This window comes from Nesoenas mayeri (assembly GCF_963082525.1).
Source record: "Nesoenas mayeri genome assembly, chromosome: 4".
Classification (NCBI taxonomy): domain Eukaryota; kingdom Metazoa; phylum Chordata; class Aves; order Columbiformes; family Columbidae; genus Nesoenas; species Nesoenas mayeri.
In genome coordinates, this window is record NC_137540.1 from 21157370 (window position 1) to 21180172 (window position 22803).

Below are 22803 nucleotides of genomic sequence, written 5' to 3' on the forward strand. Positions count from 1 at the left end.
TGCGCAATACAAAGGTGTATGAAACCCCTCAATGAAAATAAACCTGCATGGATATACATTCCTGTTCGTCATTACTAAAGTTACAATCTAGGGACATCTAAGCATGATGATACAGCTACAACTCTTACAGAGTGCAGCACTCCTGAAGTTCTGTCTTTCAAACAAGATGTCATAAAAGGTGCTGACATCTCCACATTATCAAAGAGACCACAGCACTACTATCTTCAGCATATGATGACATCTTTTGTTTAATTATCTTTTAGTAACATAAGTGTGCCTGAATATAGTATACTTATTAATTCAAATCATAAACTGTTATTACAAATCATAAAATGTTATTGCAATTTACCAAAGGAAACTACTAAACTGAATACAGAGAACAAGTCATATGATAAGTAAAAATGGACAGTACTGTTTTCATACCCGAGTGACCAGCTTTCTCAGGCATCACTTATCTTATTAATTGCCATTATTTATTGATAGCAATACAGTTATTTCCAAAAGCAAAATTTTGTCTACGCTGTAATCTCTAGCTGGCGTGGGGTTAGGGTTTTTGTTTGTTTGTTTTTTTCCCCAAGTGTCTTTGAGAAAATAAAAGTTATTTCTACTCTTTAAACTTTTTCATGATCAATCTGTTACTGCTGCTTTCAGCTAAGTATATGACCTGACAAGAGGAAGACAGACAGCAGCCTTCTCTGAATGCTCTGGTACACAACCTCCTAATTATCATTAATGAAACACTACAGAATGTTGCAAAGAAATGTGAACAGTATAACCCCGTGTTAACTTGAAACTGATATATTTTGCAGCACTTTGTTTCAATGCTCCCACTCACCACGTCTAAGAATTCTAATCAATTATATACAGTTTATGAGACATTGCCCATATATAATATCATTGCTGGGAATACAATGTATTAACTTTTAATAATAAGGGTTAACGTGATGATGATGATATTGCAGATTAATGCACCTGGAAGACAAGATTCAATAGCGTTTTATAAGGTAAAATGTTGATCAGGGGTATCCATGGTGAAGACGGCTATTCTTTAAAGTCTAGCCAGGCATCCTCACAAGGATACAGTCTGGTAATCACATGCACAGTTCTTAAAGGTGCATTAAAACAATTAGAACCTCTTAGAACTCTTTTTTGGGGTAAGTTTTACACAAAAAGTTTCACACAAAAAGTTTCATAGTAGGAATAGAGTTTTTAGAAATGTAACTGACAATCTTATGTTCAACACCATTCACTTAAAATGATAAATTATTTGCATTAAATGCATTATTTATTATAAGCTTCAACATGTCTTTAGCAATGTTGTTTAGGCAATTTTTATTTACATTACTAGGCAATGATGAACAGAAGAGGCTGTTCAGAACATTATATTCACTGGTGCACACAGGGCAAAATTTAAATCATAACTGCTATCACAGGTTAGCCTATATAACAAACTAATGGACAACAATTTACTTCTGGCAGCACTAAGGGTATTATATGCACTGTATACAGGGAGACTAATAAACAGGACCACTAATACAATACAGCATTCATACTATCATAGTATGGCTCTGTGGAAGAGCTAATGCTCATGAGTACCAAATTCAGGAATTAAAATTCACTGAAGGTCCCTGAATGATATTCAGAAGCCCAGCGCAAATACTGTTGAGGTAAATGAGAGTTTTATCTTGCAACTTGAAAATTCCACCCTTTATTAACCAAGCACTAAGGCTAAGCTAATGAATAGTCCAGAAAAGATAACTAGGAAATTACTAGTTAGTGTTTCTCACTCCACAGTGACTACATGGTACAGGAACAGTGCAGCAGAGAATGGACAGTTAGTTTGCTATTCTAAATACCTGCCACTGGATAAAATGACCCTTCAGAGAAGGTAGACCTCATCTTGGCAAGGTGCACTGCTGGGCTGACCAGAATGGCTGCTCTTTATGCATCAAGTCCTCAGTAACATCCTCAAGAAGTTTTAAATATTTATATATCCCAAGAGAAGTCCTCAAATTTTGGGCTTTGTGACAAAAAATGCAGCTTTTGTAACTACCCCATTCCCAAGCTAGTTTATCACTCTGATGAAAAAATAATTCGTGTGTGTATTTTCCTCAAGAAGAACAGCTCTGAGTCATGTTACAAACCACAGAACAATTAATGTGCATTTTACACAGTTCTCATACAAGTGCCTCCAGGGCTGGTAGGAAGAACATACACTTTGCCTTCCTGTTGTTGCACATATAAAGTTTTACCACCTCTTTTGAGAAGTAACAGTGAAAACTGCCATTTATGAGACATCTTGTTATCTGTCCGTAAAGTCACCAAAGTAAACATCTTTATGTTGCTTGAAAATGTATGCAGAACATTCTTTAATATTTCCATTTCTACGGAAAGTAACCCCTTCGGCTACACAGAGCACCAAAACTCAGTGAGGAATAGCAGGGTGGAAGTTGCCAGTGAGCAAAAGTAAAAACAGCTGAAGTTTCAGTCACTTAAAAAAAATGCACAGGTCTCTGTATGAATGCCAGTGGAAGAAACATGTTGCATGCAGGAGGGAACATGACAGGAAAATAGAGAAGCAGAATCAACGTATTCAGTGCAAGAATAACAAAAGACCCATTTTTCTTAGAACAGTTGTCTTTTTCAATTTACAGTAAGCCTGTGATCCCAGGTATATCAAGAAAGCTTTGCTGGTGTGCATTGATATATAGGATAAGGTCAGAGCAGCTCTTGTGTAAACATAGGTTAGCTGCATCAGATGAATTACAATTTTCTACAGTAAAATAAAAATACCATAAAATAAAAATCTTCCCACATAGCTTTACTTCAGCAGTAGTTGATAATGTTACAGCCATTCTCACAATACTATTTATGCCAGTTTAGTTTACACTGCTATATTAGTATACTGTATGTATATTGCTTAAGCATCCCTACTATAAACAGGGCACCACTTGCATACTACTTACAAATTGTTTCTGACTAACTTCACTCTCATTCCCTTTCCAGGGTGCTGGCTTATGTACAATGCAAGTAGTAAGATAAACATAAAAGACAACATATACATCTCCTGAAAACCTTTAAGTGCTTCAGCCTGTTTCCCTGATCTTCATAAAGCCACAGTCCTCAGTAACTTGTACCATACCAAACAATTTGTGCCAGCAAATCCTCCACAAGCATCAAGACTTCCCAACCTGATAAAGGACTAACTAAAGCACCATTACCTACCTGTTAAAATCTCTTCATTGCATACTGATTAATATCCATACTTTTATAAAACATGAAGATAAAACTTTGCCTTCTTCCTTTTGTTCTACCATGAACTGTAAGGAACCAAGGCCCTCACTGAAGACTAATGATTGAAAAACAAATCTTGAACTAACTGGAATGAAGCAGCATCACATTTAGTGATACATAGGGGCTCCAGTAATTCGTCTTCCTGCTGCTGATCTCTCACTAACCTCTACAAACAAAATACCCAGGAGCTTAGCTGCCCAGGAATGAAGCTCTGTTTACCTGAACAGTGCTTTCTCAGTTGGTCTGTCATCTATTTTGGATCATTAGGACTTTGTCCAGCTCCTGCATGTGAAAGATCTCCAGGAGATCTCCTAACTGAGTGATCATCTTATTTGGTAAGAGTTTGTATTTTACCCAGCCTGACTAACAGCATATGGTTTTGTGATTCTGCAAGAACAACAGGTTTTGGTCCTCTTCAAATGAAGTGCAGGTAGAGTTTCCATTCATCACATTGGTGGTCTTTCTGGGAGGGAGCTTATTTCAGATACTGACCAGAAAAATCTTCCTCATTATTTAAACACTATTAAATTACTTAAATTTATGCCTTAAATGTACTAACAGGTGCAAGGTTACCCAGTAAGAAGACATCTTAAGATCAAGATACTTACAAAAAGCAGAAGCAGAAGTGGAGTTATAACAATGCCCTGGAAGAAATAAGAATTAAAAAAAAGTCTGTTAGTCAGGGAAACAGAATACTCTTTACTTTCACGTACCTTAGTGCCTGGAAATACACAAACATCATTCAACATCATAGAAATGAAGTGAAAAGAAGTTCAACTTTGGTCTTCACTATGTACATTCTTTAGCACCTGTATATCGACCATTTTATAAACTATACTCAGTACAAAGTATCTTTTTATTTTTTACCTCTAGCTTTCCCCATTCGCACCTAAGTCCCTCTATTCTAGAAGATCTGATATACAGAAATATAGATCAATTATTTAAAAAAAGATCTTAAAGCTTCCCCTCACTGCGCTGCATCATAACTCCACTAAGCTACTCCTTAGGGGAAGGCTTGTGATCAAGTCCCATGCTACCCAGTCCCAGGTCCTCTTCTGAGCAAAAGTCGCATCAACTGTGATGAATGAGGTGTCGTGACTGTGTAATGTAAACTGATATTCCCCAAGGAAATGAGCTGAGATCTCAAAACTCATTTCACTTGATTAGACCTCATGTCTCGCTGGTAGAAGGCAAGTCTTTCATCTAATTTAATCACACAGGACCACCTCAGCTTTCCACATCCTCCAGGCAGACACAAGCAAAAAGATTTGTTGTCTTCACTGACAAGGAACGGGTTTAAAGCTGATGATTGGACAAACAGAAGATTTTAGTTTCATGACAGCAAATCTTAAAATGAGTTGTTTGGGCTGGGACTTAACATGACATCCATCAGTTTCATAGCTGCAAATAGCAATTCCCTATCACCCTTCCATCTGACTTGAACATTTTATTATTGCTCAATAAAATTATTCTATCCTTTAATGCAGGCTAATTCATAACGTTTGCTCAAAACTTCTTTAAGCCAAGTCTATATTCTTCATCCAGCTACTTCTCAAGAATAACTAGTCCTCCAGCTATTCATTAACTTTATTGTTTAAAGGACAAAAGTCCAAAATTACCTTGCATTCATCTGAAGGTATGCTTATTTTTTGTTTGTTTTTAGCTCCAAGTTAAAAATAATTAAACAAAAAAAGTAGTTGTCCCCTGCTTTTCATTCAACCTTGAGTAACATAACTTTACTCCAATCTTTTGGAAACTAATATAAAGAAAAGCCTTATACAACTACTTTTATATTCGTTTTGCTTTCTGAGTTCACAAAAAGCATGGATGCAGACAGCACAGAGTGCCTCTTGCACTGTTAAAACAAAATGCAACAAGTAAATGCCACAAATTACAGCAGACATGAAGGGTCGAGGAGGCAACAGTTAAGCTGTGCAACTTGAAGGCTCTGCAGAATTTAAAACATATTTTGAAATACTCCATATCTGACTGCCCTACAGCCAAGCTATCCATAATCATTTATCTTTTTGCAAATGTCACCACTGAGATAAATCATAAAAGACAAGAAATATAAGAAGTAGAAGCAATAAGAATTCCTTCAGGGAATCACTGTTTACAAGAGGCTGAGACAAAAATGCAGATAACAGTTATGAAGAAATACAGGTGTTCTAGTGTATCAGCTGTAGAGTAAGAAACAAAAGCTGAGGGAGGGAGGAGGAAACGAGCTAAACTGACATTTGTGTACAGGAGCATCTGCAATGCTTAGAATGGAGAACTGGCAATAAGATTCATATAATGTAGATGCAACACAGCCACTTCATCAGAATGATCAAACTCCGTCTTTTACGAACTACCACTAAGAATGAGCCAGAATTACCTCTTTCTCCCCTTTCCCCATTAACAACGACACTGCACAGCTCATCTATTACCAAGTGCCTGACTCTTCCCTAGGCACGTGTGATTTTGTGGGGGGCAGAACACCACTGCAGAATGGTTCCAGCTTTATATCTTCCTTGGCACAAGCAAAGAGGAGCAGGCATAGAGTGGGAGATGATACACCACAAGCGTCCTCTACTCCACATGAGCATTGAGTGTAGGGAGAAGAGAGCACACTGCCAGCTGGTAAGTACAGGCGCCTCACCTCAACACCTGAGGGAACTCAATGATTCAGCACCATTAGTCATTTCTTATGCAGTTCGTGCCTCACTGCATTCTATAGAGTTTCTATACAGTATTAAAAAAAAAAAAAAAAAAAGGCAAGCAAAGGTAAAACCAAAATAACCCTCCCCTTTATCTTGTTGATAAATAAAGATGATGCCCTTCCTCTATAGGATGGGACCTGTGACTTGGTATACATTTGCTTTGGAGGCTTGGTGATATTAACACAATTGGCAATAAGCTGCTAATTCAAAGCACAGAATATCACAAAAGGAAATATTATCTCTGTGACAGTAACACTTCTTCATAATTCTGTAAGTGGAGAAGAAAAGGATCCCAGTGAACATCACAAATAGATTCCTGACTGAGCTTGTTGAAAATACAGCATTCGAAAGGTCAATTCTAGCAATTCTGTACAAAATTTTGCTATTAAACCTAGTGATCTTAATAATTGGAAGCAAGTTTCTCATTGCCTCACCACAGAAAGGATTTATAAGGTTGAATTTTCCCATTTGTGACACATACGCAGTTCCCCAGGAAGCTAAACAATTACCTGACAGAACAGACAAGTCTATATTAAAAAATAAATGTTGTTGCTGAATCAGGGTAATTTGATGTTAATGTTTTATTTCCATAAGGAGTGCCGGTTTGAAAAACCACAGGGATTACATTAAAACCAAGGGGGCTTTTTTTCAGTCAGTAGTGCTGTGGTGAGTGTGATGGTTTACAGGTGCAAGCAAGGCAAGTCTTGTTAGGGGAGGGAACCTCAGTTACCAGACTGACTGATGGAGCTGGAAAAGAACAAAGTTTGGCCAAATAAAGTCCATTTCTATGTTATATGAACACACTGACGTGCTTTTGTGTGCAAAAGCCGTTCTCTTCAGGTTTCTGTTCCAGAGTTGAAGAGGTTTTTATGCGATTAAAGCATATCTGTCTAACATAGGTATCACCTTTCCCTGCACATGCTGCCTCACTTCAACATGTTATCTCTTTCTTAGAAATGTGCTCCTCAATATGCTCATAAGCATTATGTGATGCATCTCAATTCATACCTAGTAAAGAATAATATAAAGATCACACTGAGTCTAAAACCTACTGATAGAAAATACGGACAACGTCTTGGGTTTTAAAGAGAAAACCAAAATCTGATTCACTCAGAATAAAGATAAGACAGAAGAAAACTGTTACTCTGCACGGTCCAGCTCACGCACCAGCAGAGTCTTAACAAAGATGACTGTATTCTGACACTGGCAGTGCGGCTGCTTTCTGAGACTATGACAGGCTGAAAAGCACAAAGGAAGGTAAAAGTTAAAATAAAGGCTATCATTTCTAAGTCCATCAGACATTAACACCACCAGAGAGGAAAAAGTAACTAAATTTGGCTATGCTTTTCCCTGCCTTGCTTTCCAGGCAATTGCTGTCAAATACGCAGTGTATGGAGATAAACAGATTGTAGATTAGCACTTCCAGCAGAAGCTGAGCATGTGCCCTTGAGAATGCAAGGTCATCACACAGTTTTAGCATCTTCAAAGTTTGGTTGGAGTGTTAAGCTTTCCGACTGCTGCCCACAATGGAGTCAAAGTTGTAAAGTGACTGCCGTTTGCTATCAGCAGAAAAACTTTCAAGAAATCCATTTACACCTCTGATGTGAAAGACTGACTGAATATATTTCAATGATTTTTGTGGAAAGGGAAGAAAAACTCCCAGCCTGACCCAAGACACTGATAGAACACATGAGTCTGAATAGTCATACTAGATATCTATAAACACATTCCTTTTTACAGCAAAGATCATGAAGCATGTCTTAATTAAGATAGTATAAATACAGGTTCGTGTGTGTGAGCATATGCATAAACATACACTTTAACAGGAAGGATGCATTTAGAGATCCATTTAATTGGTATTTGCCTTATAGAGATAAAGATGTTTTCCATAGGTTTCAGCCTGCACGGCATTGCCGTAGAGCAGATATTAAAAGGTGTTTATTCTTCAAGAGAATTTGTAGAATCAATACATGTAATTGGTTGCCAAAGCAGACAGCAAAAGGAAGTAACATAATAGATTTGAAACTATGATGACAAATCATTAAGAAAGAAATTATGCAAATAATAAGAGGAAGGTGGGCACAGATCCAGAGGGACACATGGTAGAAGATGAATAAGGATTATTGCAATGAGGCATGAAATACATGTGAACTTTCCTTCGTTTCCTTTACCCACAAATTTCCCATGCAATTTTTCTTCATTCTTACAGGTCAGCAGTAGGACACAAGTGTGGCAATTACTCATGAAAGAAAAAACATTAACCATCTGATTTGTCTTAAGAAGTAGGGCTAGAAAAAAAATAAATCTTTTTGTAATCAGGGTTCTGAACAAATGTGTGTTTTCCAAAATCAATTTCATACATATGTGCTTAAAGCTACAGATGTTCTTGAATGCTTCATCAGAGCAAAAGTGTAAGCAGTGTTAAGTTATAAACTGAATACAGGTTAGTAAAAAGTTAACTGGGCAGCGTTTCCATCACTACCGATAGGGTAAGTTGCAAGAAAAAAGGCTATGAACTCTGGACAATTTTATCAGAAGACAAGCATGAATGACAACAGAAATTCAATCTTCATCTGTGTACTGCAGTACTTTTCACATGCTTTTATTTCAAGAGTCACTGGCACTTTCTGGAAAAGAAAGAACAACCAGAAAAACCCAGCCTGCCCCCCTCACCAAAAAAACACAAACAAACCAACCAACCAACCAACAAAACCCCACAAAACAACAACAAAAAAGCCAAACACAACCAAAAACTGTGCAGTTTTTCTGATTACAACATGAGAAATAGACTTTGAAACACTTATTATTTTTATTTCTTCTTGTGTATTTTGTTTCCTTGCTTCTGTGCTTAGAGATGTTCCGCCTGGACATGTTCCTGTGCGACCTCACCTAGGCGTTCCTGCTCCAGCAGGGGGATTGCACTAGATGATCTTTTGAGGTCCTTTCCAATCCCAAACATACTGTGATACTGTGAAGTGTGGTTTTTAAAAAATATATATTTTTCTTTGTTTTTGACAAATACGCAGACAACTTTATCATGTTTTACATTTCCAAAATAAAACCCAGCCTCTAGAAAAGTACTTCTAGGTCTGAATTAGGTATGTTTGTGAGCAATACAGAACAGTCAAAATTTGGACAGAATATAGATAAACAGATCTGGTACCATCACCGGGGGAAAAAAAAGTAGGCTCTCCTAAAGGTCAAAAAGCTTATTGCTCAGTATGTTCAAGAATGTGATAGTGATTATACAGATGATAACAGTACTCAAAGCCAACTTTCAGTCTACTCAAATGAAGAAGTACAAGTCTTCCCCTCACCCTCACCCCTTAGATTGGTCACCGCTCCACAGTTCCATGTTGTGATACAGCACCTCTGTAAAACTTCACTCATTAGCTGTGATACCACATTATGCGTCCTCTAAATAAACTGACTTAAGTATAGTCCCCTGCCAAACTGCTTTGCAGTAATCTTAATTTCAGGCATCATATAAAGAATTACTCCTACTGTTGAAGCAGGGCACACACCTGGATAACCTGCTAAAAATCCTTCAGAAATGAGTTGCCTTCTCGCCTCCTCCTTTTTTCCACCTGTGCCCACTTACTAGTTTGGAAAGATGTAGCATCTCTTGACAGACACCACAGAACAAGTTAAAAACGCCTACGCTAAACATACTTACTAGGTTCAAAACCCTAAGTGCAAAAAACCACTGAAAGTCAGGATGGCATAGCCTATGCAAGTCCTTGCAAAACCATCGGTGTGTGATGAACAAAGAAGGATCATAACAGAAAACAGCCTGATAACAGGATTGCATATCTCAGTTTTCAAGTACTATACCATTTTAACATGATTTCAAGTCTGTAACTGAAATTATTTGGAAAACATTTCAGTACGTTAGTATTTGGATCAAGTGGTTGCAGGAGCCTATTTGGACAACCTTTTCCTGGCTTCTTTAAACAGTTTTTAATATTTGTGTAAGCATGGCTATACAAACTATACTGTTCATTTGTTCCTGCTTAAAGACAACAATGGAGACAAGAAATTTTTGTTGATTTAGACGTTGAACTAGACTTCCACAATAAAACATATGTTTTACTCCTCTTTCAAACTTCATGTCCATGTAAATGGACAATATTGGAGATTAAATTGGAGCTGCACTTCCTGTTGTGCTTACAATTTCAGTCATTGCCCACGATGCAACTTCAAAGACCCTGGGTTGTTCCCTCATAGACCTCACAGAAGCTCCTGATGCCAAATAATCACTTGCCTTTTGTTTTCCAATGTTATTGTTTTCAAAATAATTTCAGGTGCAAAACATGGGACTTTGAAAGTCTCTTCCCATACATCCCTTTTCTGTCAGCTACTCCAAAGATACCGTTGGTTCTAAGAGGCCTTATACAACTTCAGAATAAAATATGTTGTTTAGCTCTTTATTGTACTGTTTTATATCAAGAACAAAGACTTTATGAAGTGATGATTTTTAGGATGCTAAATACATCCATCCTCCCTATAATAAATAATACAAAAATCTGAATTTAACTTCATGCTCTTTTCAGTATATTTTAACACAATTCATTAAATTCATAAACACTGTACAAAACCAAGGCAATGAACTACAATAAAAAACTGAAAATACAATTCTACATAACTGTAATTCAACTGTAATTATAAATAAGCACCATAACAATACCTGCAATGCATACAATTAGGCCAATATTGGGTTTTAATAACAAAACTCTAAAATTAGAAGTCCTATGTCAAAATGGGTTTTGCTTTATTGGAAGGAATAAAATAAATCAGATTTCATATCAACTATGAGATTATGCGTATTACTTTGTGAATTATTCCAGATGTCGCACCACCTTTGTTCTCCTAGTGGCCTCTACTGTGGGAAGGGTTTGTGGGTTTTGTTTTGTGGTTTTGGTTTTTTGTTTGTTTGTTTTAAAAAAGATAATATTAAAAAGCATGCTAGCATCAGAAAATAGTAGAAACCAAAAGCATTTCCATTGTTTATCAGTAATTACTAACTGCAGATGTCCCCTTCACACATATTTTATTCAAGTATGAAATCAAAATGGAATAAAAAGGAATGCAGGCAGCAAGCTTCGGTTTTTCCAACACAACAGAACACAGGAACTAAGAATAAAGTGATCTGAACTACTGGCAGTAACACTACTACATTTGTCACAGACTGAGTGTAAAGAACAAAATCAAAAGGTGAAAGCATTTTTTTCAGTAAGTTTGAGAGGTGAGTTTCCAGTATTGGGTTGAGAATAAAGCCAAGAGTATGAACAGATTATTTCACAAAGGTAAAACTCCACATAAGCATAGTTTGCCTGGCTTCCCAGCAGATGGCATCTTCAACACATTAGAAATCTTCTTACAAAGCAACAGAATAGTTCAGGACACACTAGTAACTACCCTGAAGTTTTAAAGCAACTATAAAAGCTTTTTGGGGCTTGGCAGGTTATACTGGAATAGCATCTGGAACAATGCACAAAATACCAAAAAAAGTCAGAATCAGAGGTGGAAATAAATGGTCCCATCAAACATCCTAAAATCTCATGCCCTATATTAGCAATGTTGTATGAGTAACTGCAAGAATTTCAGTTACATGGGATCTGCCTGGCAACATGCAGAATAGCTCCTACAGTGGGTGGGAGGATGCTGCTGAGGAAGCTGCTCCTGGCCAGACTTCCCAAGCTGCAAGCTCCTGCTCCTGCAGCTCTGCAGTGCTCTGTCTGACCCAATGCAGTTCTGGTGGGTCTTTTCTCATGTATCTGGAAGGTGATCAAGACTTATTCCCCACTCAAACTTGTAACAACTTCCTGCAACATTTTGTTGTCTCTCTCCTGTGCAACAGGTTCGAGTCAGGTGTCTGGTTAACATCTTCAGTGCATTCAATGATAGTGCTGAGCCTGCGGCTCCAACTGTTGCCCATTTCCTCCTCAGTTGTTTTTGCTGACCGTCATCCCTGGCCTCAAGACTTTCTTCCTTGCCTTTACTTCCCACCTCAATGACAATTTTTTTTAAACTTCACATGCACAATACTTTTGCTAATTCCAGCTCATTAAACCATTGTCTGTTCCTATTCAAATTTATTTCTCGTGTGGTGTCAGCAGAGAACTAGATCACTATAATTGTGTATGTCAGCATAGGAATCAAATTCATACACTGCCATTACGTGGGCCTTCCCTAGAGGAGGCATAAAAGGAAGAAAGGAACTTCACAATCATCCACACCCATGTGTTTTTCAGACTGATCCTCCTGTCTTTGCAAAAATCATTTTGACATAATCCTGTAATTTCTCCAACACAGACAGTTCTACAACACAGTTCTACAACACAGCATATAGCATGACCTCAGTGGGACTGAGGAAGAAAGACAGTTTGTAGGATTAGGGTGTTTGTAGGTATAAGCATGGTCCTTTCTCAATAAAGAGTTTCATGGATAATAACAATATAATAAACTTACATGCTTTGGGGTGTACGGTAAGTACAAGGTATGTTAAGTATCCTAAGTTTAATTACCAGCTGAACATGCCAGTCTCAGTGCCTCTGCTATCACAAAAGCATTTGCTAATAAAAAAGGATGGCACACTAGATGGTGCTGTGGGACCTTCCAGGGAGAAGAAACTCCTCCTAAACCAGAAGTTGTAGTACTGCTAAATTAGCCACATAGTTGATTCTATATTTTGAAACACGTTAAAGAGTACGAATCACAACAGGAGAAATCAGAATCAGAAAAATTGGAGGAATAAACTAAGCAAACATTCTACTTTGACTGATACTGCTTTTTGGAATAGTCATATGCCCCTCTTCCACTGGAATGGTGTCTCACCTCTTCTTCCCAAAACAAGAGAAAGCAGTTTTTATGCTCTAGATCAGCCCTGCTTTACAGAGTTCTACATGTCAAACAGCACTGAAACAGCAATGTCCAAAGCCAGAGATCCCTACAAGACTTCCCTGTCTTTCTTTGTCAGCTGGACATAATCACCCTCTAGCACACAGCATCTTATTCTGTTGTGTGTTTAAAAAACATTTTAACAGAAGAAACTTTGAATTAACTAAACTGTGAGTTAACTTTTCCTGCTGTGATAATAAGCTGTATGAAAGAAAGCAGAAGTGTAAGTGAAAAAGTACAGAAACCTGAGAGAAAAGCTATGGCAAATATTACAGAAATGAGGGGTTATACACAGTTATCAAAATCTATTTAAGTAGAACAGTTTCTGTATAAACACACCATCAATTTTTGAACCAAAGCACATTTTATTTTGTTAACATCTACACTACGTTTAAATAAACTCTGATCTCTCTTGTTTTTCTTAAAGCCAAGAACCTCAAACAATGCAAGTATAAAGCACTGTACAACCCGTCTGACATATGGAAGAAAATAAAAACTTTATATGATGGGCAGAAGTGTTGTGCCAATAAAAACCTATACAGATTAATTACAAATCAGTAGCAGTGAAACACTTTATTTGCATTGTAAAGGTCTCTTGGTGACCTACTATTGAGAAATACCAACTGAAACATATCACTAAAGTGCCGGCATAATTCTCATGCTAACCCAAACTGTGGGTTTGGTATGTGGTAAGCAGGAAATAAGATACCATTCCCTTAAAATCAAACCAACAGCATAGTTTCTCTATATTTATTATTAGAGATAAATTAGCTTACACCAGTTTTGTGAGGAAGACATCAGTGAAGGAGCTAATTACACTCCGTGAGAAATGTCCTTCAAGTTCCCTGGACTAAATGATGCTCAGGACCCTTCAAGACCATTTCCAAGTCTGCCAGAAAGTTAAGCTAATAATAATTAGTTTTAGAGTGAGCTCACTCTAATATTCTTTTTCTCCTTTAGTCTAAGTGCCACAAATTGTTTTATTAAAATGTATCACAAGGCTCATTCAGTTCGTTTCCACTATCATTCCCAGGTATGATTTCCTTTCAGAATTGAATATTTCAAAGGCCGAACCTAACCAAAATGTACACACACACACGTGTGAGCAGGCACACGTAAACACAGCCCCCCCAAACCCAGCCCCCAATATGGTAATCTATATTGCCTGTGTTCTGCGCTGCCTGCCTGGCCCCAAGTCATCAATAATGAATAGAAACGTACAGCTACAGCAGTAGCCTGTGTCATGGGCTTTTCAGGGATTTTTGCAAAGGAACAAAAACACAGGTTTGCCATTTGATTATGTCATCTTTTGCAAACACAGGATGGACAAAAAAAGGGGGTTATTTAAAAAGGGGTAATATGATTAACCCTTTTTGTACTAATTGACAGTTTCTTCCACTATACAGAATGGAAAATATTTGCTTGTAATGCAACCAGTATTCTCCTAGGCCTGGGAATTCAACAATAACGTTAATTTTGAGCACAGGGAATGGAGGTTGTTTCTATTTTAAGATAATGAATACATACTCAAGAGGAGTCAAATACCATAGTTTAAATAGAAGGAGGCAAAAAATGTTTTTGTTTTCCTAGGAAACCAGCAAGTTCAGTCTCATATAAAATTGTTCTTGAAGAAGAAACTTAATGCATGCAAATAGATACAAACATAGCAAACAAAAGCAGCAGCATTATTAAAAAATATGCAGATCCTAATAGATGAGTTAGATAATGTTTAAAAAAGAGGTGGCTCTCATATATATATATATATTTTTTTTTTTCAGTGTTCTCAAATACATTTCTATAGACATTAGGACTGTAGTCTTACAGGAGTGATTATCTCACATTTTACAAACAGAACACATCAGCTGGGATACTACCACTCCACCCTCCAGGGAGGGTGGGTGGCAAACTATAAAACATCTACAGGACATGCACAAACTACAGTGATTGAAAACCCAGTTGTAAACCCAAATCTTTCTTGCTTTCTGCATAAATTCCAGAATAAGTCCTGCATTAATAAAATAAATTAATAAAAACATTAACTTCTGTAGTAACTTCTGTAGTAGATGAGTAAATATTCTCCATTTTGGAAGATGTAACTGAAGATACAGCTGTGTCTTCCAGAAACCTGGAACTGGATAATTTGGATAAGAAATGAAACTATATAAGCATGTACCTTCAACTGGGCACTAAAAGCAAGACTTTTCAATTCAAATTATGTTGACAGGCCATCTTTTCTAGAAGTCAGTAGCAAATAGAAGTACATGGTTCAAACACAACTACGGAAAATCTTCAGAAAGCACCAATCAATAACATGATTTAAAGAGCCTACCCTGTGTTCTGACCTAATGCTATCTTGTGATACCTGTTTTTAATGCTTAGAATGGGATATTATAGCATTCAGCTGAACTGAATTGTGCATAAATCGCTGAATGTTCATGGATTCAATATGATATTAATGACTGTGAATAAGAAACCAGGATCATAAACCATCTTTCTGTGATAGATAATAATTGCCTCAAATTACAAGTACATACACGACAGCACACTAAGGTTAAAAAAATCCACAGAAATAGTAAAACAGAATCATGGAATCATTTTTGTTGGAAAAGACTTTCAAGATCATTGAGTCCAACTGTTAACACTGACAAGTCCACCTCTAAACCATGTCCTCAAGAACCGCATCTACACATCTTGTAAAAACCCCCAGGGATGGTGATTCAACCACTTCCCTGGGCAACCTGTTCCAACACCTGACAACCCTTTCCATGAAGAAATTTTTCCTAATATTCAATGTAAACTTTCCCTGGCACAACTAGAGGCCATTTCCTCTCCTATCACTTGTTACTTGGAAAAGAGACTGACACCCTCCTTACTACAACCTCCTTTCACATAGTTGTAGAGAATGATAAAGTCTCCTCTCAGCCTCCTGTTCTCCAGACTAAACACAAAGAAATGTGGTCCCGTTTAACTGATTAAGATCATTTACTTATGAAGAAACTTCTAGAGAAAAGTTGTTTCTCAGTTCTATTTCCAAACATACTTCAGCATGACCAGCTTGATTATTGCTTATTTCACGAATTCTATACAAGCAGTAAAAACCACTTCTTTTCTCCTACTGGCACTTTTTTGTGGTTTTGCAAGTATTCAGCCACCCTTCTTCTAGCGTACTGTGCAAACACAGTGTTGAAAGCATGAAACTCCTGCATTGTTTTTGATACCTCCACATAGTAGACATTCCACTTAATACACATTTTAATATGCTTAATATGCATATTTGCAACAAGAAAATGTAGGGTTTTGTTTTATATGTAGTATAATGGAACGGGCCAAAACCCCTGTTCTTGTTATCAATGCCATATGAGTCTTGGAATATCTTTTTAGATATATATGAGATTTTTTTTTTTCTTTTTTAAACCATCTGCTTCAAAGATGTTCATTTCTTAAATGTTATTCACTAGCTATAGATGCAGGTCTTGCATTCAAGGCAGAAGAATGGTGCATTTGCTCAACTGTATGCTATTGCTCAAGTCACAGATGACCTACTGGGCTAAGGTATTGCTTATAGCAGCGGGTCCCTCAGCACAGCATCCGAAATTGCTCCTTCCGCCTGCTGAAAAAAACCTGACAATCACTTTGAAGCACACAGGAAACTGGTTGAATCTACAGTGCTGTCACATCAAAAGAGGTCTGTCTATACTGATTTGGAACTGGCAGGTCTGAGGAAAATTCACCTCCCTGAAACTCACCTCCACAAGTCCATACTGCCTGGTCCCACCTGCCCTTGCAAGGAGACAAGAACACTGCCTGGGAAGGCTCTTGAGTTGCCCAGTGCTGCCCACATCACCCCAGGACAGCAAGAGGAAGGGTGCTGCCCTGAGGTTGAGCACAGCAACAAGCACTAAAGTCCACGGCCATTGCGGTCAGCTTTTTGTGGAGCGCCCTCTGAAAAAGATGGCACGGCACGATTCACCTGAGAATAGTAACGTCACCACATTCTGAGTGTATCAGAGTAGGTAAATTGTGGAAAGTTATAAATCCTGGCAGAGGCAGCCTAAAGAACTATATGTATTAAGAAAAAAAAAAAAAAAAGAGAGAGAAGAAAAAAAAAGAAGGGGCAGCAAACAAAACTTGGCTTTGTATTTCAATTTCCTGTAAGGGTTATGCTGTTCAAACTTGCCATCAGAAGGAGCCTGCTTTTCCCCTGTCTGATATGAATACTGCTTTTGCATTTAAATCATCTGCCCTGAAATGTGGATCTTTGATTCAGTAACATAACAGAGTATTTCCAGAGGGGGAAAATTATTTCTGAAAACAAAATAGTCCTGGTCTAGCAGAGACTGCCTAGGCAGGGAGGGAGCTGGCAAGTGAGACTAGAACCAAATGAAGAGAAAATATTGCCCTCACAGCCCCCACAAGAAGGGTGCTTTTTTTTTTTTTTTTATTCGAGCTCCCAAGAGTCCAAATGGCAAGACAGTATTATCTTGGAAGGTGTTTCCTAATGTATAGGAGGTAAAACAGTCTGCTCTGTCTTCAGAGACATCCCAGCTCCCTGGGTAGCTCCTTTCTGACTCCTCCTTAGGCTTTGTCCCAGCTCTCCCCAAAGAACCACTACAAGGCTGGAAGTTCACAGCACGGGATTAGACTGTTTATGTACTTAAATTTCCAAAGGCCCCAGCTCTCCGTATCCAGAATAATTCTCATTCTACAGGAATACATTCCTTTTAAGTGAAATCCCTTGTAATTTCTCCCTTAAATTACATGCCACACACACTCCCAGAACCTCATTAGCTGAAGAGACAAAATGTATCTCTAAGGCCTTTAGTTTTTACTGAGGATGTCTAGGATTTGCTAACCAACAAGAGATTCACTTGTGTCTGTTTTGTGTGCCTAACACCTTTCATAAATTGTTTCATCTGGTGGGTGGCAGACAGAACTTCCCCACAGAAGTTGTAGAATAAGTCAATCACTTGCTATTTCCACCCTGACCATGAGAACTGCAAAGAGAGTAGCAAGATTTAACCCATCCTAAGATTAGCAACTGACCTGATTTTCAAAGTAGTTCTCAGGTACACTATTTGCCTCATTGATCTAACAGAAATGAAGATATGCAACCTAATAACTACTGTTACAAATCCTTGCAATCCATCAGCCATAACCATTTTAAAAATTCCGAACACCAACACACAATCCAACTCGGTATGAGCTGTTAATAACTAACAGTCACCCATTATAGGGCAGTTTTAATATCCATAACATGGAAGGGTTAAATAGCCTTGCCTTGGGGTTTAATACAGATTCTGCTTGCATTCTGCAGAGATACTTTACAAATGAGAAATACAACAGCCCATGGCTGCCGAAGTATGAAAAGTATGTTTCATCATCCTGACCCATTGGTTTACTCACTATCAGTTCATTATCAGCCCTTTTTGTTCTAAATGCAATTTCCATGTGAAAAAGACTCAATTTCTTTTTTTTTCATTTTTTCTTTTTTTTTTTTTTTTCCCCCTGAAGTTTTGCTGCAAACTCTCACATAGGCAATAGGGTCAAAAAATAACTGCTTTGGTTATTTACAATTAAGCATAACTGTTCCTTTAATCTATAAAGCAATTACAGGCAATGCAAATGCACACAATGCAGGTTTGCGTAACACTGCAGTGGCAAATCAAGGCACTAATATTAAAAGGCAAAAATGCCATCAGTCCTCTCGTTTCTGGATCAAAGGGCATCAGCATAGTTCATACACAGAGCAGAAATAATCATCCTGTGGCCTAGAAGTAACAATAACTCAGGATGGTCATTTCCAATATTGGTACTGTAAAGGATCTGCAGGCTACCTAAGTGGTTTTTTTTGTTTGGCTTTGGTTTTTGGTTTCGTTTTTTAACCATACTGTTTTACTAAAAGGTCCATGAACTAAAGGGTTCCAGGAACAGTTTGCCAGATGCCTACTACAACTTTACACACACACGAAAAATATAGAACTGCGTGGCTATTGTTGATACATCTTACATAAGAATTTTTAAAATGTAAATATTATATTTAAATTAGCATTTCTGGTTTGCCTATAATCAAAAGCCTCTGACATCACAAATCATGACAACCAGGTGGCCTAGCAACCTAGACAGACAGACACAGGAAGTTCAGTCAGTCAGTAATAAAAAGCTTTGTTTGGCTTCAAGGAGAAGAAAATTGCTTGGATGATCACTTGAGCACTCTACTAGGTGATGCACTATTTTATTCTTTCTGATAGCTGCAGTTTAAAAGAACTCAGAACAGGAAAATGTACATGTAAAGGCTGAGCAAAGATATGGACTGAAGCTTTATTTTGTTTGGTTTCAGATTCACACTTTTGATAGAGCCTAGGGAGCCAGAGAGAGAAGAAAGGAAACTGTCCCTGAGCGTCTGACAGTATCAACAGCGAAAGCAGCTGCTTAAGTTGCAAGGTACCTGCAGAGTGAGTCTAGGAGCAAGGGACTTTGCTGGGAGCAGGACACAACCTTTGCAACGTTAGCAGGTGTCACTGCAGTATACGTGCCAGAAAACAAATTTTATTTATCACATCACGGCCACAATGAAATTTCTTATAATGATTCACCATAATACAAGAAAATGCACTGTCATTTGACTCGCCAGCAACTTCATGGTAATTTTACACTGCTGCTGATTATGGATCCAAGCCTGAAGGTGCTGAGCATTTTCAGCTCCTCCTGGCAGGTGAGGGGGGAAAGGCATTCTGCACCTTGCAGACTTTTTTTTTTTTTCCCCAAAAAGCAGTGGCGTCAGCACTGAAGATTGTTTCTCCATCCTTCTTCACCCTAGTTGTATCTAGGCAATTGCAGCACTAAACTCTGTGCTATTGAAAAGCTTTACATTCTTCTGTCAACATGACTGGCTTTTCTCTTCCCTAGTCTTCTCCAGGCTTTTTCCCTTCTGTCCCTCCTCAAAATCTTTTCCAAAAAAGACTAAAAGTCTAATCTTCCAAAGAGATGACTTCCAAGTGTACCTAACGTTTAATCCTACATCCAGCAGGACACTGATATGCTCTGCATTTTTTCCTTGCAGATATATATTTTTAAGAACTCTTACTTAATGACAAGACCAAGAAACACCTCCTAACTTAATTACTAGTATCAACATTGAAAAAATTCCAAACATTAGCTTGCCTTCAGTCTCTCAACTACTGACTACTTGCTTTGACTCTGAGCTGCGATGACAATTGGCAAATAAATCTGATTTGGTCATTTATCCAACAAGCACAAAGCATCAAGATGAACATTTCCAGATTTGACAAGTAATTGCTGTATTAAATACCACACATGTACATAACTCAGAAGTTGATGGCCTACCCTTATTACTATCAGCAATAACCATTCTGGATAAGTGACTATTCTCTTGCAAAGGTAATAGCATCTGCTTACATAAAGAGATATTTTTGGCACATTCTCAAGGTCTTCTTTCTTCTGCCCTGTTGTCAGAATTGTAATCAGGTATGAATGGCACCTACAGCAGTCCTGCATACTCCAGGTAATTAGCCTTTCCACTAATCGGAGAGCATGTCTCATCGCTGCAAACATACAGTGTGCTGCTTGTTCCTTAACCCTCAGGTTTCCTTTGCTCATAACTTAAAGAACTGACTGAACGCTGGTTACCTTGAACTATTCTTTCAATGCATACCATTTAGAGCTTTCTAAACAAAATCATTTCTGAGCATTTTGCTGGGAGCTGAATTTAATGGCATGAATTATCGATGTTTCAGCTGAATTGTATCCTTGATCCTTCTCTTCTAATAGTTAAGAAAATAAAATCTCAGAATGTGTTTCCTTATGACCATCTTCACCTGTCTCTCTGCTTGAGCAATTGATCATCTTAGATAAAAAACTAATTTACACCTGCAATTTATTAAGACAAGAAACTCGTGTTTAATGGGGAAAAGGCTGCAGTAAGTGTCTATGCCCTGACAAATGGCAAAAAATACAGCTGATTTAACAAATGAGTGCTCAATCAATGATCCACTGAGGCACATGACAAAGCGAAGTCAAAATCCATTACATTCAAGAGCCTCCTTGAAATTCCACTTCAGTGCACTGACCCTGTTGCTCAATGCTAAAGACTTTACAAGGTTTTCGGAAACATTTAGAAGAGCTTTTGTTTTGGCATTCACTCAGCTGCACCTCACAATTAACACTGCCAGACTCCTTTCTAATCAATTATTCATTAAGATTACTAGCATATCTTTTGAGCCCCTTAACTTCACATCAGAAGTGTGCGAAGGATGACACATGCATGTGTACTTTGCAGAATAAAAGGCAGACTCTAAGCAGGTTTTAACGCTAAATGAGAACAAGGCTAAAAGAAGCGAAATCAACACTTTTAGTCAAAGTTGAGCTTCAGGCGAGCTGCAGGCAGTGCACAGCATGAGAGAATTTGGCTCCAGAAAGTGCCCATGTGTTGACAGCTGAATAAGAGTTTGAAGGCTTAATGGCAAGAAATGTTCCGTCAATGATAATGTTACATATTACTTACTCAGTTAACTACTTATCTTCTGCAGCCCTGACAGCTAATGACGCAAACTCCATTTAACAGAAGTTTTACCATTTGCTATACAAACATGTTTATTGCAGTTACCATGGTTAATATTTTTTCCAGTCAAACAAAAAGTGGGAAATAATTATCAGGAAATAACTATGAAACACAACTGTGCTGAGAAACTAAATACAGAAAAATCTGAAAAGGTGCTCAAACTATTAAAAAAAAATGATTAGAGCTTATTCCCACAGAACTAATAATATATGTGTAAATATAAATCGATAATATTTTATCTATAGTAGAACCTACTCTACTGAACACAGTATATTGGCAGAGAAAGATATTTGTACCCTTTAACATTAAGGTATACAATTTAGACACATCGGTTAGAAGCCTGGACTTTGTATTTAACCTCTATCAGAAATCTAACTTGGGCACTGAAGTTAAGCGGTGTAAATACTTCTCCCCACAGCATACAGAAGACTCCTATTATGAAGCTTTCAGTCCTAGTTTGTCTCCACCTGTTTTACCTGGGTCATAACAGACAACTAGGACCCTAAATACCAGTGAGCCTCACCTCACCAGTGTAAGCCAGCCAGGGCCTGCAGAAGCACTGATTGTGCAAGAGCCAGGTCCAGGGCTGGCTGGGGGTTTTGTGTTCAGCTGTATCCTGGGGAACATTATGCATCGTACATGCATACATAGATCTGAATCTGAAGTTGTATTCAATAAAATCTCATCATGTCTCTAAGTGCCAGAAAGTCTGTAACTGCCAAATAACATGTCGGTAAAGTGACAGAGGTGCCTAATATCTTCTCTTCAGCCTGGAGAAGAGAAGACTGAGAAGGGATCTCATCAATGTTTATAAATATCTCAAGGGAAGGTGTCAAAAGGATGAGACCAGACTGTCTTCAGTGGTGCCCAATGACAGGATGAGGGGCAACAGGCACAAACTGAAGCACAGATTAATTGAATCATTTCAGTTGGAAAAGACCCTCAGGATCATCAAGTCCAACCATAACCTAACTCTACCACTAAACCATGTCCCTAACCTCATCTAAATGCCTTTTAAACACCTCCAGGGATGGTGACTCCACTACTTCCCTGGGCAGTCTGTTCCAATGCCTGACAACCCTTTCCGTGACTAATTCTTTCTAATATCCAATCTAAACCTCCCCTGATGCAATTTGATGCCATTTCCTCTTGTCCTATCACTTGCTACTTGGGAGACCAATACCCTCCATGCTACAACCTCCTTTCAGGTAGTTGTAGACAACTATAAGGTCTCCCATCAGCCTCCCTTTCTCCAGGCTAAACAGCCTCAGCTCCCTCAGCTGCTCCTTATAAGACTTGTGCTCCAGCATAGAAGGTTCCATCTGAATA

General features: G+C 38.0%; 1 protein-coding gene across 1 annotated transcript in view; it reads right to left on the reverse strand.

The window, feature by feature from the left end:
• SLC10A7 (solute carrier family 10 member 7) overlaps positions 1-22803 on the reverse strand; it is a 146606-nt gene that overhangs the window by 44076 nt on the left and 79727 nt on the right. Inside the window, exon 6 of the mRNA XM_080344320.1 lies at positions 3903-3938. Within this exon, the coding sequence (XP_080200446.1) occupies positions 3903-3938 (36 nt within the window). The remainder of the gene's footprint in view (positions 1-3902; positions 3939-22803) is intronic.